Below are 17,334 nucleotides of genomic sequence, written 5' to 3'. Positions count from 1 at the left end.
GCTTTACCCTATCGGGTATAGAAAATATAGGATAAATTAAACACTTGTTAAAGAATATGTTATTGTCAATAGTTACTGATGTCTCATAATATGCATTCACGTAAACATAACGCCAATTCAATGTTTGCGAACAGTTAGCTTGCTCAGTGTTCCTTCGTTTTTTACCTAAAAATAATTAAGAAGATCATGCTTCAATGCTGCTACCACACCTCGTAGAGTAACCCATTTCCCAATAAGATTGTGTTCACTGGAATCATGACAGTATTATGATAATACAACAGTCACCAATCCGTCGATTACGACAAATATTTTCAATAAAATATAAAAATCAATAAAGCCTCTCCAATCGGAGTCCGCTCTTCTCCATCCTGTGAGCTGCGTTGTCACGTTCTTTCGCATTAGTTCAAGCTGTATGACATTTTTCATCTCTTGAGTATCATTCAATGACAAAATTTGTACAACCAGCTGTGTTCAGCCTATCTTTATTTGCAGTTTTAGCGAACTCTTTTACATCATGTACATATGTTTTTCCTTCCTAGTTGTACATAAATAAATATTAAAATAAAAACATTCGTAATTCAACATGTAGAGATTCAGTAGCTGTATTTAGGGATTCGAAGGTCAAAGTCACCAACAAATTTTGCCCTTACCACGATAAAAAAAATAAAAGTCACAGATTCCAACTACCAACGCACTTAGTTAAAATATTAATTTATCTCTTTTCTAGAATCACATCATTTAACTAGTAATAAGTATTATTGAAGATGATAGTGATCACACTGATCACTCATAATATAAGTATCATTGATCTATTTTTGTGTACAGTGGTTATATTGTAGGTCATTTTGATGTTCGCTGCAGGAATTTCATTATGCTTTGGCTAATATTCTAGGTTCCATGAATAAACAGAACTTGATAAAACAGAACATGAAAAAAACAGAACAGTGACAAAATAAAACAGTGACAAAATAGAACAGTGATAAATAGAACTATGACATTTACTATAGAAATTTTAGTATCTCTATATTACGTTGTATTGATTTTTATTAACACAGATTTTCAATACGCCGTAAAAAAAAAAACAAAATATATAATTTCTGCATTCTTAATCACTAGAAAGCCTCAATTAAACGGGACTCAACTAGGTGTTGCCGGCAAGCTAGGTAATCTTGTCTTAATCAATCTTATATGTTCAAAATACTTAGGTCACTAGTTATAACAAAATAATGAATATAAACTTACGTTTTTTAAGTGTTTAATTGATAAATAGATACGAAAATTTCAATATTAAATGTAATATTTTTCCTGAAAGGTCATAGTTCTATTTATCGCTGTTCCATTTATTCGTGTTCTGTTTTGTTCAGTTACCAATAGTCTATACTCGATTGGTGAGAAATACGCATATTTATAAGATCTTGGTAAAACTTAATATATAATTGTATTACTGGTTTGGACTATTTTGAAGCCCTTTTCTAAATATTATGACAAATCGATCGCGTTGTATAATATGCGTCAAAGAAAATCTCTTTTGGAGTTATTTATTTATTTAAGAATACAAAACATTGTGGACATAACAAATCTAAATTCAAGACGTACACAACATGAGATTTACATTATTACAAATATTACCCTCACAAGAGAGCAGAAGGGAATATAGAATATAATAATAATAACAGAAAAAAAATCAAAACATACTTTATAATTAACTATTTCTTTTTTTCAACGAATAATTCACAAGATTGAAGAATATATCAGTCTGATTATTTAACATATATAATTTTGAAAAACACTTTCAGAGAGAATATATTATAACCAATAGAAAAAATCTTTTTTGAAAAAAGTCAGCCAACCCGACGGGGAATCGAACCCCGTATCTCCCAGGTTTACGCCCTATCCGTTGCATTACCACTATGTTACGAGGTGACACACTGATTGCGAAAAATTTTAACTATTGGTCAATTTTAATACCTGCTCATCAGTGCTCTTCCAAATCTGATTTGTCATTGTCATGGCAATTAGTATGTCACCTTGTGGCATAGTGGTAATGCAACGGATAGGGCGTAAACCTGGAGATACGAGGTTCGATTCCCCGTCGGGTTGGCTTACCTTTTTTCAAAAAAGATTTTTTCTATTGGTTATAATATATTCTCTCAGAAAGTGTTTTTCAAAATTATATATGTTCAAAATATACTTATTAAGTACAATAATTTTATACAGAAAAATTAGATTTTGAAAACAAAAAACATATAATTTTATACAGTTAAATAAAGTTTTAAAAACAAAATGCAAAGTACATCATTGAAAATGTCTATCTATGTCTTTAGGGAGCGCATTTACTAATCTAGCACCCCTCGTTAATGGTGCCTGATAGGCTTGACACCAGGAAATGGTTCCGATCCAGAATAAATCATGACTACGACCACGTAGGTAACTGACAGGCGCATGTAAATTCAAATTCATTAGGACACCAGGATTGGAAACTACCCCTCGCGCTATCGACACTATGTAAGCTACCACTGATTGTCACAATTTGCTGATTTATTTAATAAAAAAAATATCTAATAGCATATTCACAACTTGTATTATGTGATCACACTTATTATAGCGCGTATGGGGTAAATATGAATAGTGTTAGCAATGGGTTCAGAATTGACGTTACAGTGCTTGTCAATGATTCGTTCTATCTTCGCATACTCACCCGCAGTTGGGCTGCGTCGGTAAATTGTCGTTTATGCGGTTTTGCTTTTCGCGAGACACAGCCACGTTGTCAAGGCCATTTAACTTGACAAAGAATATCCTGCGCTGTTTTATTTTTGTTTTATTTTCACTCTTAACCTGCGGTTTCTTCAAAAACAAATAAAACAGTCTGCGACATACTTAACTTACTTTGCCACGAACGCTTCTTGGAGATTTTTATTTTATTTAAAAACAAAAAAAGTTTATAATTTCAGTACTTACGTATTATCTATTCATTCATATTTTTTATGTACCTTTTTATTAAATAGCCGTGCCATTGCTTTCTCGTACAAATTGGTTGAGAGAGTTGATTATAGTTTTGAGTCATTTACATATTGGCATAAATATTGAAAAACATTGCTTGATTACTCAGTTTTCCAATACAGCCTTTGTGGCTAGAATTAAATATTTTGTGTAGTGCTCTTGTGGTGTTTTGTTGTTTAGTATATCGTGAGGTATTTGGAGGCCAATTTTGCTATTGATTTGTCTACATCAGTGTTTCTCATCCGGTGATCCGAATAAATTTTTGGTAACCAAAAGCATACCTATGCTAAAAATTCCAATAAAATCTTCAACACCCATGTACCTGTAAATGTTTTTCCATTGTTTTTTTGTTTTCAGCATAGATTAAATGATTTTATGTGATGCAATCATCCGCGATCAAACGTTATTATACGATACCAAATAAATAATATATTTTTATTTCTGCGTTAGTGGTCCGCAAAACGTTTCTCCTATTTTCAGTGGTCCACAGGTGTAAAAAAGGTTGATAAAACACAAAATTTTGAGAGTATATCGCTCCTTTTATAGTATTGGGCAGTCTTTGATGACATGCCACACAGTTTAATTATCATTAGCTATATAGTACGATGTGGATGCGACCGCCTCTCTGGTGTTTTTTTTATTAAATAATTAGAATAAAATTAAAAATATACTTATTTCAGATTATTTATTACATCAGTGCATCTATTCTATACACAGGACTGCTTTTGACCTTTACGGCAGCTAACTGGGGTAGGAAAGTATCGAAATATCAACACTTATTGTAATAATTACAATAAGTTAGCCGTCTGAACTGTCAAAACTGTCTATCTCACTCTAAAATTTATCACAGCCAAGAGAGATGCTGTTAAAACATAGCACTTATTGTAACAATTACAACTAACTTATTGTAATTGTTATAATAAGTGCTAATACTTGAATACTTTTTTACCCTAGATAGCGGCCGAAAGTAGTCTTGTGTATAGAATAGATGCGCTGGTCCGGATTTATTATCTTATATCGCCACTGACACAAGACATCATTTTAAATTAGAACAGTTATTTATTTTCAACCATAATTTTTATCATTTTCAAATCAATATAATTCAGCTTTGGCAATATTTATTAATTTAGACTAGAACAAATATATTTAGTGACAAAAAACTTTAAATTAAACTGCTCCCTTCTTTCTGTAAGCGTCTCCTTATTGGTGGTACTATAGTAAGATATTCACTATTAAATTACACGGTTTATGCGTTAAATAAATCTAAGCTGTAAATAATACGTATAATATTATGTTATTTCAATATCTTAACAACTTAACAAATGAATTTTCCAGACCTGGCTTTCGAACCCATAATCCACGGCATTAGAAGTTATTGTTTGGACCCCTACACGGGGTGACTTGCGCAATAACTAACGATCCAAAATAATACCATTATTTATTTCGCTATATGTATGAGTCGGAAGCATGGTTATTATTGAGTGAAACTTGATTTATTAAATACGTCGATTATGTTAAATATTCCGACATTGACGAAGAATAAATTAATTAATTAATTAAAAAAAATGTCATGTTTTAAATTATTTGTGTATTGACATAGATTTTAGTTTCATTCGGTTGTATTGTAAAACTATTCTTGAAAAATCTAAATATCGAGTGTTAGCAAAAAATGGTAGGAATACAATATATATTGGTTTAAAAACAAATTTTTCTCTCATTACGTCATGCATACTTACTAGTCTATAAAATTATGTTTATGATATATTTGTCTCATTTTAATTACAAACCTTAATAACTTGTCAAGTATGAAACACCTCCGATTGTACAAATATTAGGTAGATTAAATTCGCACGAGTCATAGATTGACCGATAGCTCAAATGATAAGAACACTTATGTCATAATTAAATGGTGAGAAATTCGAGTCTCATCTGATCTATCTATGTTTCAATGATTTTATTAATATGTGTGTTTTATGAGGTATTTCAAAATATTGTATTTTCATAATTACAATTTAAAAAATATATTAATATGGAGTGTTGTAATATAAACACCATTTCAAAGTTAAGTAAAATTTAGAATAGCGTTACTCTTTGCACTATAAACAACCTTTTATCTATCACAAAAGCAATTAAGTTTAACTCGCAGATTAAGTGCTAACCACCGTTATACAAATCATTGAAACATCCGTTATGTTTTTAAGTATTGCAAAAACAATTTCACGAAAGAGTAAAATGGCGAATTATAATACGTCTTATACAATCTCCCTGCAATGTGACGCTTTGTGTATTAATATTTTATGCATCTTTTACGAACGCATAAAATGAAAATGGCTATGCGACATCGTGGTTAAACGTGAATTAAATTTTACGCTTCATACATTTTTGTTGGCCATATTAATGGCTGAAAAGACCATATTTTTAAACATGATTTTCAAAACAATTGAATATAGTATTATTATCGTCATTCACATTACGCACTATCGTAGAATGAGGAAGGTAGATTTTATCGGTGTATTCACAGAATAGTGGCATATTATGATAATACGCCACCATTTTCATGTAATATAATATATTTGTAATATAATATAGATTTTCATGTAATACAATTATTAATCCTTCATACATATCAATAATATAGCATTCGTTGAATATTTACCCTACTCTTGGGTAGAGGTTGTGATCGAGAAATCTTGTTTTGAGAATTATCTTGACCAAGATAGCGCAAAAATTAAAAAAAAATATTTAGGCAAGAAGAGGTTATTTGATTATAATATTGATTACTCGAAATTTTCGAGAATTCTTGAAAAATAGTTAAACTAATCTCGAATTCTCGAGAAAACAAATTTTCTTGATTTTGTTAATTCTTAAAATTCAAGAAATAAAAAAAGTAAAGCCATATTCCTGGTATCATTTATATAATATGAATGATTAGTAATATTATTATTACGATGGTCACCAGTATTAAAAAATATATTCAAATAGTTTCGTTATTGGGCAATATCCCACCAAGTTTTCTAATGGTTTGTATCTGAGCCATTCCAAAGTTAATGATTATTGTTTATATTAATTACTTAGCTTGCATAATAATCCAATTAACAAAATATTCTTATTATGTGATACAAATTGTAAATTCCTCAGTACTCGGTATTGTACCTAATAAATTAGTTTTATTATAATATAATTAGAACTAAACGAATATCAGTGAACTTTTTTTCGTTAATTATGCTAGAGCTTCGCTCTTAACATTGTTGAAATATGTTTAATGTTTTTGATCAAAATATTCTCTTTTGTCAAAAAATATAAGTATATTTTAATATTTCTTTGTTTCGAAGTAGCAATGGAGAACTTGCTAGTTTGTTAACCTCTCTTCCTCGAGCTGCTCGTGGGATTTTTATAAAGTTTACTGGATAATTTTACATGCATGAATGCTGCAATATTAATTTAACTCAATATAAAATACTTTTTTATCGATTTTCTTAATTATAATTTAAATGCAGCAAACAAACAACATTCTATTTACTTATATCAATTTATTGTTCAATATTTATTGTATATCGTTTCAATGATGATTAGAAGATTGTATGCTTTGCAGGTGAAAAACTCATTTGAATTTTACAATTGGTAATGTAGCTGTTATATTAGAATGCTATAAAGAGAGTTGAACCAAAAACGCTTAATCACTTAATCCGTAAACATCAACTGATCAAGTTTTGTACTGTTCCATTTGAGTCGTTTTTTGTAATCACTTAAATCCATTAGAATTTAAATACAAATTCCATTACGTACTTTTGGTCGATAGTATTATTATCAACTGACCAGTTGACAAAGATGTATGTATTATTATACTTATATGACGTATCTATGTACATAATAATATACACTGACGTCCCGTACGGGTAGGCAAGTCATGCGTTGCATAAGGGTGGCACATTATAAGGGGCGGCGAATGATTAAACAAACACAAATCTCACTACTTTTGAAAGCAGTGGCGGTTTTCAACGAAGCAGTCTGTTTATTCAAGTAGACGATGCGGTCTCTTCATTAGAAAGTAACGTAATCAGTAGATGATGTACCTGTATGCCGATTTAAATATGTTTGTTGTATTGTCTGTTTAAGATAGGTAGTCAAAACTACACAATAAAATAGGTAAGTAAGTAAGGTTTGAAATTAAAATGAAAGGGGACTGCATTCTAAGTCTGATTTAGGGTGGTGCTTTGCCTATTAACGGAAGTCACTGTATATATATGTACACATTAAAAAAAGGTTTAGTTAATATAGCACAGTCAACACTAAAGATAATATTTTTAATATTGAAACATAATATAATTATCAAGAACTTTTACTTAGCAATTCTAAATGTATATTATATTAAACCCGTGTGTATGTAGTTATCTGAAAAAAATTTATTATCAATAGATACCTACTCATTTAATTGTCACTTATTTTGCATTTTGATCAATTCATTTTTCACTACGAGCGCAGACCTCAAAAGTAGGTGTCTACGTTACATTTATATGGATGACATTTATATAAATCAGTAATTATTCTCTCACAGAATTGACTGGTGATTTTTTTCTGTATCAACCGATATTACAACGTTTTTATTAGCTCGTATTCTTGTTTGTCCAGTGGTTGTTTGTCCAGTACAAATCATGCAATCGATTTTTAACTAACTTCCCGACTAGCTAGACATTTTAAACTTTTAGAATATATCAGAACACGACGACAATGCATTTTTTAATACTTTTAGCCAGTTTCAGTTAATTCTGTTTTGTATGGAAATATATTTCGGAAAATAATCGTAAAAAGTAAAACACTATTATTGGTTGCTAAGGGGTCCTAGCAACAAAATTATTAATATATACGTGCGTTACTATGGAAATCAATATGAAATGTCAAAATGACATTTCAGTAGGTATTCTATATTTATTCAGTATTTCTATCAAGTACAAAAAAAGTATTTATTAATACATAGAATTGTCAAGTTTATATGATTCAACAGAAAATTTAAAAACGTGGTATATAAAAAGTTCTTTTTATTTTGTCATTATTACATTTCCTGTTATTACAAGATGAAACACGACTTAAATATATTGTTGTCAAAATGTTGTAACTAATAAAATGATTTAACAATTTATTCATTCCCAATCAGTTATCCATATAAGTTTTTTTCTTCTTTGACAATATTGTAATGATAAAAAGTAGCGTTCATCCGATGCAGAATAATGACGTGGTGGTAAAGGCAGTTGTCCGGTGAAGCAGGCCTCGGCCGGTCGCGGCGGCCTTGGATGTCATCAAACAGCGATTAACGCATAGCGAAATATATAATATAATCGCCGTTGCCAAACAAAAGCGCAACGGCAAATGCCAGAGGTGCATTATTAATTATTTAGGATATATTATATATTTGCGCATTAGAAAATGTATATACTTATACCTATGTATACTTAAAATACTACGCGTAATATTGAAAATTATTTTTGCCGAAAGTACGCTTAATATTATAATGGATGATTCCATCCACCAAAGCCAACTGAAGCTTTTGTTTATTGTCCAAACGTTCACCTGAACCAATCTCACTTAGTCCATTGACACATGCATGGATTTATTTAGAAAAGAGTAGTATGACATTACAGCGATTGGCCAATGCGCCATAATACATAATAAATACAAATTATAAATATGACTTAATTACAAATAACAACCAATATAACAAGAAAGTAGAAAAGAAAGTATATGTCGCTAGATTTCAAAATCAGCCAAGTTCATAATAAATGAATAGGAGAAAAAGAACTTTTTGTTTTCTGAAGTACACAGTCACAAGGGTGAAAGTTTATATTATTTCGAGTACAGAATATTTAAAACTAATAAGTTCCACATTCCGATAATGTAGACATGTTAGAAAGTAGTAGTTCTTTAGCAATTCACAAAAAAGTTAAAAACACCTAAAGGTGGACTTGGCTGATTTCAAAATTTAGCGACACGTATGTGCTTATGTAGATATTATTAGTATTAAAGTAAAATGATAAATACAATTATAAGTTTTACCTATTTAAGACGTCCACAAACATGATATTATAGTTAATAAAAAATAAATCAACTTTTATGATGCAATCAAATAAGTAAATCGCACGATACACGGCATCATGAAATATCACATCAATCCTGCGACGCGGTATCATGAAGACCGTAGAGTTACGAGTGATATTGGTGGGAACATGAAAATTATTATTATTTGCCAGTATATACGGATTGTAAATGAACCCACTAAGAAGTAAAAAGAAATGCTTTAAAAGAGCAATCACTCTTCGGGTGGAAAGGGATTGCATTAATAGCATACCCAGAAGAAAACGAGTCGGAAAATTTATCGTATTAGCATTATCATAAGGAAAGAATCCGTATGTCCTTAAGTAGAAAAAATTAAGAAATCTATTGTGGACTCAATCCAACTTAATTGTGTGGACAGACCTGTGAGGACTCCAAATAATGCTGGCATATTCAAGAATACTCAACACAAATGATACGTTTAATGTACGTAGCACTCGGACGTTTTCAAATGATCTTGAAACCCTCATAACAAAAGCAATTCGAACCTGGGACCCACGACGCTATAGGCCGACGCATAAGCCGCGCGGCCATCGCAGACATCATCATAGATGAAAACATTATTTTGTACATTGCATCAGTATTTATTTATAATTATATTATGGTATATAATGCATTTGCCTTGAAGATACACACATATTATACTAATATTACAATGTTGAACGTCAGTTGAATTGATTTGTTTATTTAAATATGCTGTGAAAACGTATGAGGTGCGCTGATTCAAGAGATTCAAATAATAAAGTGTGTATCAATGTACTTATAAATAAATACACGTTTATGCCATATCTTTATAATAAAAAAATGCCAAATTGTATGATGAAATGTACAAAACATTAAGTAAATGCAGAGGAAAGAACAGTTTTCATAGTAGTGTTATTATAAAACGATTTAGATAATGTTTGAGGGACTACCTTTTTCGCTCTGCTATACTTCTTGGTCAACAGTGTTGCATCCTGTTGCAATTGAAATGCGTTCTGAATATCTTGGCAAATGTATTTTATAAATTATACCTAATTTATAATATAAGAAATTTTTATAATAAAATATAGTACATATTATATTATTTTTATTAATTGGGAAAAGAATATTAATACGCGTGGTATACATACCACATTATATCACCATAATAGATTCTAATAGGATCATAATATGCCCATATAATTTGTAATGATATAATAAGTTATATTAACATTTTTTTTCTTTTTATAAAAAAACTGATGTAACCGTTTGCTCACCTTATTAGGTCTATACTTATCCTGGGTCAAAATACATATTGAACAAAACAAAATGAAATTTTGCCAGACGCTAGATTTTAAACCGGGACCCACGACATTATAAGCTGACACTTTTCCACTCAGCCACCGTAGGCATGTACATATACGTTACCAAAAATTTCGATGTATATTCTGTATTTTAAGATAATTAATTGAATTTAATTTATTTCTGTGCAAACTTCGATTGAAACCATTTGTTACATACAATAATAATCGGTTATTTTATGTTTAGCTTTTTCTTTTCTTCAAGTATGGGATAAAAACCAAAATATATTTATATTTTATAAATTAATATAAGTAATTGATTTCAATATTTGTGAGCAATAAATATAATATGTAATTTTAACAATTTATAAAGTTATGTCCATCTAACTCACCCCAGTCAAGTAGAACATACCAATTAATATCCGAAGCGATTTCGTTCAAACAAATATTTACTCTATCAAATGCCATCGATAATGGGATGTTATGTCTGTACCTTGCAAGAACAAACTAATTATTTTCCTGACTCTTTATATAGTTATCAGGAGCATACAGATTAAAACTACCGATAATGGCTGAGTAGTAATTTATAGTATAGTTAAGTAAAAAAAATATGATATTTCTTCTATCTTTAAGACGACATATTATGTAAACATACCTAAGAGAAATTCAGTCGGATAAAACCAGCGAAATAGTATTTATACGATCTCAAGTAAAAAATATATTCTTTTAATCTCTCTCCACGATAAAAACGGGGTACAAACAATGAACCAACTTTTAACTATATCTCGAAATTAGGAATGTGATGGTACTTTAATAATTATCAATCCATAGACATGGATAAAAAGTCAAAAATTTGAATATAACCTTACTTACTTAATATTTTCAATGAAGTAGTATCATTAACTAAAATGACCTAAAAGTAATTTAAATTAAAACGAAATGCTTTGGTTAAAAAAACAGATAATTTTAAATACAGGGAGGAGAAGTTATAGAATAACTCCTATTTAATATCACCTAAGTAAAGTATATTGATATCCGTTGTAAATCGGTTGAAGACTGTTATTTTATACGAGTAAAGTTATAAAAATACACGCGAGTGATATGAATAATGTTTAGGATAATAATATGCAAATAATATTCACAAATCGTTGACTTATAACTTTAGATTAGAATTTAGATTCAAATCCCATCAAGTAGGCACCCTCGGCTCATAGTATTAATATTATTACTTTAACTTGTATTTTAAAATATAAGTATTAGTCATATGCGCCTTGTAAAATGCGTATATAAAATATAATCTTATTTTTTTTACAATATATTACATAAGTCAAAATATCTGTGCCGCCTGGAAGATACAATAGCATTTTAATTTCAAATACGTGATGCGGTGTGTTATATCCAGATGTGTTATGGATATTTTTCATGTAAAGAAACATAATGCATTTTCATCTCTGAAACCAATAACCGTACTTGCGGTATTTTCATGCTTGTAATACTTTATTTTATGTAAAAAAAACTAACTGTTTGCAATATACCGTTAACGTTAAATTCAATATCCATTGTAAAATGTATCACAAATCCGCAAAATAATTATTTATTTTATCCAAATTAAAAACATTGTGTTGTTGATATAATATGAGTCATTTAACTACAGTGTTGTGCTTCTGACATAACAAAGCGTGGCAGTGTTACACACCAAGTCTAATACACACGAAAGTTTCAGTAGACGTATGTTAACTACACCGGTTTTCTTGTGTATTAATATTGCAAAGCTTCGAACAATATTATAGTATTGTTTCTCTCAAAAGTATATTATAAAAATATTTGAATCATTGCTAATTATTGTATTGTCAAAGTTTTTTGGCTAAGAATGTTTCCATGTAAAATTATCTAAGATAAATAATAATTAATATGTTCCGTTAATAGAAGATTATAAAGCATTAATTAAATCGATTGCAAGTATTGCCTACCCACCCGGATGTGAACTTTTTCTATAGTATTCTCGGAAAGTAGCTGAAGGCTTTTAATCGGCGCGCACAGCCTTTCTCGTTGTAGTAAAAACAAGGCCTGCGTTTCCGTTCCGTGTCCAATGGACATGCTGTCACCCAGACTAGAATATCGCATATGGAAAGTCACCCATAAGATTAACTACTACCGTAATTGACATCCAACTCCTGTCGAATTAAGTCTATTATCAACTCCGGTCGAATTAAGTCTATTATCAACTCCGGTCGAATTAAGTCTATTATCAACTCCGGTCGAATTAAGTCTATTATCAACTCCGGTCGAATTAAGTCTATTATCAACTCCGGTCGAATTAAGTCTATTATCAACTCCGGTCGAATTAAGTCTATTATCAACTCCGGTCGAATTAAGTCTATTATCAACTCCGGTCGAATTAAGTCTATTATCAAATAGCAATCGAAATCCTATAGACTTATTTTTTCAGACGTAGTTATTTATTTTATCGACATAATTAATTGTTGTATTCATATTATGTAGTGGTTTATATCAACTAATTGGACCATTTTTGAGATACAGCCGGAACCAACTTTTGACAGTCTTATAAAAAGGAGTAGCTACGATTAGGACAAATTTTAATATTATGTTTTATTTAAGTAGTATTTATTATAAATCTGTGGTTTAGAGGTAAAAGTGCTTAAGTCAGTTTGGTTGGAGCTGAGATAATTATTGGTTTTGAAATAAATCATAGTTTTAAAAATACTCTCTTTTATGTCTTTTACATTATGTATGTAAAATTAAGTTTTTGATACTGTGTTAATGTTCAATGTTTTGAATAAGTATTTTTTTAGTTAAAATTAAACAAATTAAAATATCTAGTTATGTTGCCTACATGTGATAAAATCTATAATAATATACAAAAAATAGTACAATTCTTTACAGCAATAAAATCTTATTTTCGTTAAAACTTGACTAAAGAACTTTTACCCTGCAACCACAGATTAATGTAAATAAACTAGGCCTAATATGGTAACTAACTTTACATCATAACTTTCTACCAGCGGGCCATTTCCGAGAAGATCACACCGGTACTTAGCACAGAAAACTAATATCATATACTTACATATCGTCACTGTTCTGGCAGAAGACACTAATTTGAAAAAATGACATATTGAGTTAGTACCAAAATGTTCCTTATTTCAAACTTTACCGTCTGGAAACCTTCTTAATAAATAAACAGTCTTCATTTTAAAATCATCCTTTTTACGATTACTTAATAAACTCACATGATGGACCATTATTTCAAACATGTTAACAACTTCAAAGTCAAATTACTCAAATCTAGTATTCTCCAGTTAGTGTGTTATGCCAAAACAGAGACGATATTATTATTTGATATTGATGTCCCACTTAGTCTTCATCACTTTACAAGACACCCTCGGTTGCCAAGATTCACATAGGATTATAGAACCAATAGAAAAAAATCAAAACTTATTATTTACATACATCTTTCTTGTTTTTTCACAGTCAAGCTTAATAATAATATCAAGATTAATATCGTTTCATATTATGTAGCAATACCAAATGATACATTAATTTAAAAAAAAATATATAAATAAGTATCAACAATTAAACGGGTCAAATAATGTTATACCTATAACTTGAAAAGCTACAAAAGAAAAAATAAATAAAAAAGTAAACATTCTCATGTGACTAGAAAATCTGTAAACTATCTTGGTACTGGTTTGAAAAAAATACCGTTCCTAAAAGCTAAAGGCACGTGCAATAGTGGAATAATGAGCGAATCATTTACACCACAGCTTTTTTTATCTGATGCAGTTCTGAGAACTTTTTTACAATATAGAGCGAGTATTCAACTTTTTTTTCTCGTAGATACTAAAAAAGTAAGTACGTTTCTATTCCTATGTGAAAATTCTTCATTAATGCCGATATAACTAAAAACGTGGACTTTATAACTTTTGGAGTGTGGATTTTTGTAATTTATTTTTTGTGATACAAATCCATCATGAAAAATTCGGTTCGAAACAGTGTTATAAATAGTAAGGATACGCCCTTGCATATTATTCAGCTTTAATATTAAAATAGACCATGTCAGGAAACTTGTACGTATGCAGTTAGCCGTCACTTCCCCGTGAAATGTTGTATCGGAAATATATGGCCGTATATTAAAGACCGTCTAACCTCTTTGGGTCGTATAGTACTGACAAAAAATTCATATATAAATAAAATACGGTTTTTGTCGGTTTACACTTTACTCCATTTTGTCAAAATCAGCTATGAAAATTGAATTAATGTTCATATTGAATCTATTAAAATTTGAGACCGTATAGTATACGGTCATTTCTTTCCGATAAGAGAGCTCACGGCGAACTGTGCCACGGTGAAATGTTTTACGTACAATATACATGTAACCAAAATACACCTAATGAAATAACAATGCACCAATAGATAACCGCTTAATAGATGCAGGGAACGAGACTAGTGGAATTATCTAACGGAAGCCTTCGTCAAAATTTTAGGAATCCATTTTAAAATTGAATAACACACGCTTATCGTTTTAGTATAATAGTCAGTGAATAAACCATACATCGCATATTTGTACAACCATAATAATATTATCTGCACCCCAAAGTCTAAACAGAACACTTTTGTGAAAATGTAATATAAGATCAAGTTTTTGCTATGAGTTGACACAAAAAATTAATTATCTTTGAAGGAAATGATAACTTAGGTACCAACTCAATACACACTTAACTCATTTTTGACTAAATCATTTTTAAGGCGCACTGAATCTGGAGTGCAGATATTATCATTGTTTTACTATGACTGTTTTCATACCAATAAATTGATTTTAAAATTGCCTTGCTAATAATTTTACTCTTTCTTTTTTTGCAGTAAACGTCGTCGAAGCGCTACAGGAATTTTGGCAAATGAAGCAAGCGAGGGGGGCAGAGCTGCGCAACGGGGCGGTGGTCATATATGAATCCGTACCGGCTACTGCGCAACCCTACATCTGCTACGTAACACTTCCGGGTGGATCGTGCTTTGGAAGCTTTCAGGTGAGATACTAGTAAAACTACAAGTTTGGTAATATAGCAATCTCATACACTAATAACTTTGACAGCATACGGAATATGACACTAGATATTATGTTGTATACGTCACAATTTTTATTACCGTAGAATAGATTGTATATTATACATAATTTAGAAACACCTCAGATAATTATATACCTGCTAGAAAAAATCTTTAAAAAAAAATACGACTTCTGACGGGAAACTTGAACCTATAACTACTGGATTCGCGCCAATGTGCTATACCAATTATTGAGCTACGGGTATCATATTTAATTACGACGAATTTAACTAGTATGTCTTACGTAGTACGTATACATACTTAATGTCAGACCACATAAAATGCTTATCAAATTGTGTTAATGCTGGCTATGGGTTTTTTTGTAAATCAAGGTATCAATTGAGTGCCCTAAATACTAAACAATGCCTGGATCACTCTAAATTTTAGTTATAACGTATTAATAATTATATGCTAATAATTTAACAATTCATTTTCTTTATTCAACGAATTTGAGAATGTAACATTCTATATTATATTGAATATACATATTTTGAATCTTTTTTGGAAACAAAAATACGATGCCCGACGGGACTTGAAGCTGTAACTACTGGATCCGCGCCAATGTGCTTTACCAATTAATAGAATATATCGGTATATAAAAGTTTCGTATGAAAAAATGTCGCAATGACTATAAATATTTATATTAAATAATTTATTCTGGAATGGTTTGTTAGAAAATATATCTTAATATTAAAAATCTTAATAAAAATCAGTTCTAAGATTATGTTTAGATGTTATATTGTATTCACACCACTTAACAGTTCATTCAAAAATTGAAATTATAGAATGCATCTGTTTGTTTTTCACTAAACTATGTAAATTATGGGAAGGCACTTGAAGAAATTTGAATTTAAATTCTAATAGATTTAAGTTTTGTACTATTCCATTTGAAAATCTCTCATAAAATCTCAAATGGAATGGTACAACACTTAAATTCATTAGAATTTAAATATATTTATATTTACGTCACTTTTACTGACTACCGTTAATTCGAGACATTTAAAAATAATAATATGAAAGTATCTTTGCTATATAAATTGATTTTTTTATCAAACAAATCAATAAATAATATTACTTAATCAATAATTAATATTACTTAATCAATAATTAATATTACTTAATCAATAATTAATATTACTTAATTAATAATTAATATTACCACGCGGCTAAAGCGTTGCACTATAAAGCCGTGGGTCCCAGGTTCGAATCCTGGGTCTGGCAAGTACACATATTGTTTTTCAATTTGTGTGTATCAGGGTATGGGCCTAATAGGTTGAGCAAGTGGCTGACATCCATTTCTCGTAAAAAACAAAATCTGTCAATACAAACCTCCACTCTGTGGAGGCCCATGTGATCCTATCATGATCGGACATGGTCGGAAAAAAAAGCGGAACTACATATTATAAAATATTATTAAAATATATTTTTATATTGTTATAATACCATACAGTTTATGTGTGGTACTGAAATATTCTCAGCCATTCATCCAACCCAAGGGGCTCTAATTAATCAAATATACATTTAAACAAAACATGTAATTTTTGTTAGACACGGAAATCTAATTCACATACGGCTTTAAATATGATCACTCTGTCACTTCAGTTAAAATTTAATTAAACTAATCAATAATAATATTAAATTTTACTATAAATAATCTATTTTCGTCATCAATGGAATAAAAGCCAAAATAGTTACCAATTAAAAACAAATTTGTGATAAATGTCAATGATTAATTTATTATTATTAACTACCTACGGTAATAAAATTAACTCCATATTACATGGTTATATTAAGATTATTCAGAAGATTCGGGATTGTAATAGTAATTGAGGTAAGTATCTATTATTGG

At 30.0% G+C, this 17,334-nt stretch overlaps 1 protein-coding gene across 2 annotated transcripts in view; it reads left to right on the top strand.

Annotated features, from left to right (window-relative positions):
- lft (Limb expression 1 family member lowfat) overlaps positions 1-17,334 on the top strand; it is a 224,013-nt gene that overhangs the window by 193,968 nt on the left and 12,711 nt on the right. For both annotated transcript variants that reach the window (XM_085946754.1, XM_085946756.1), the window contains exon 3: positions 15,246-15,409. In XM_085946754.1, the coding sequence (XP_085802880.1) occupies positions 15,246-15,409 (164 nt within the window). The remainder of the gene's footprint in view (positions 1-15,245; positions 15,410-17,334) is intronic.

This window comes from Rhyacophila brunnea, unplaced genomic scaffold (genome assembly GCF_057557595.1).
Source record: "Rhyacophila brunnea isolate RB1 unplaced genomic scaffold, BYU_Rbru_1.0 scaffold_2, whole genome shotgun sequence".
Lineage (NCBI taxonomy): Eukaryota > Metazoa > Arthropoda > Insecta > Trichoptera > Rhyacophilidae > Rhyacophila > Rhyacophila brunnea.
This window is presented reverse-complemented; position numbering and strand designations above follow the sequence as displayed.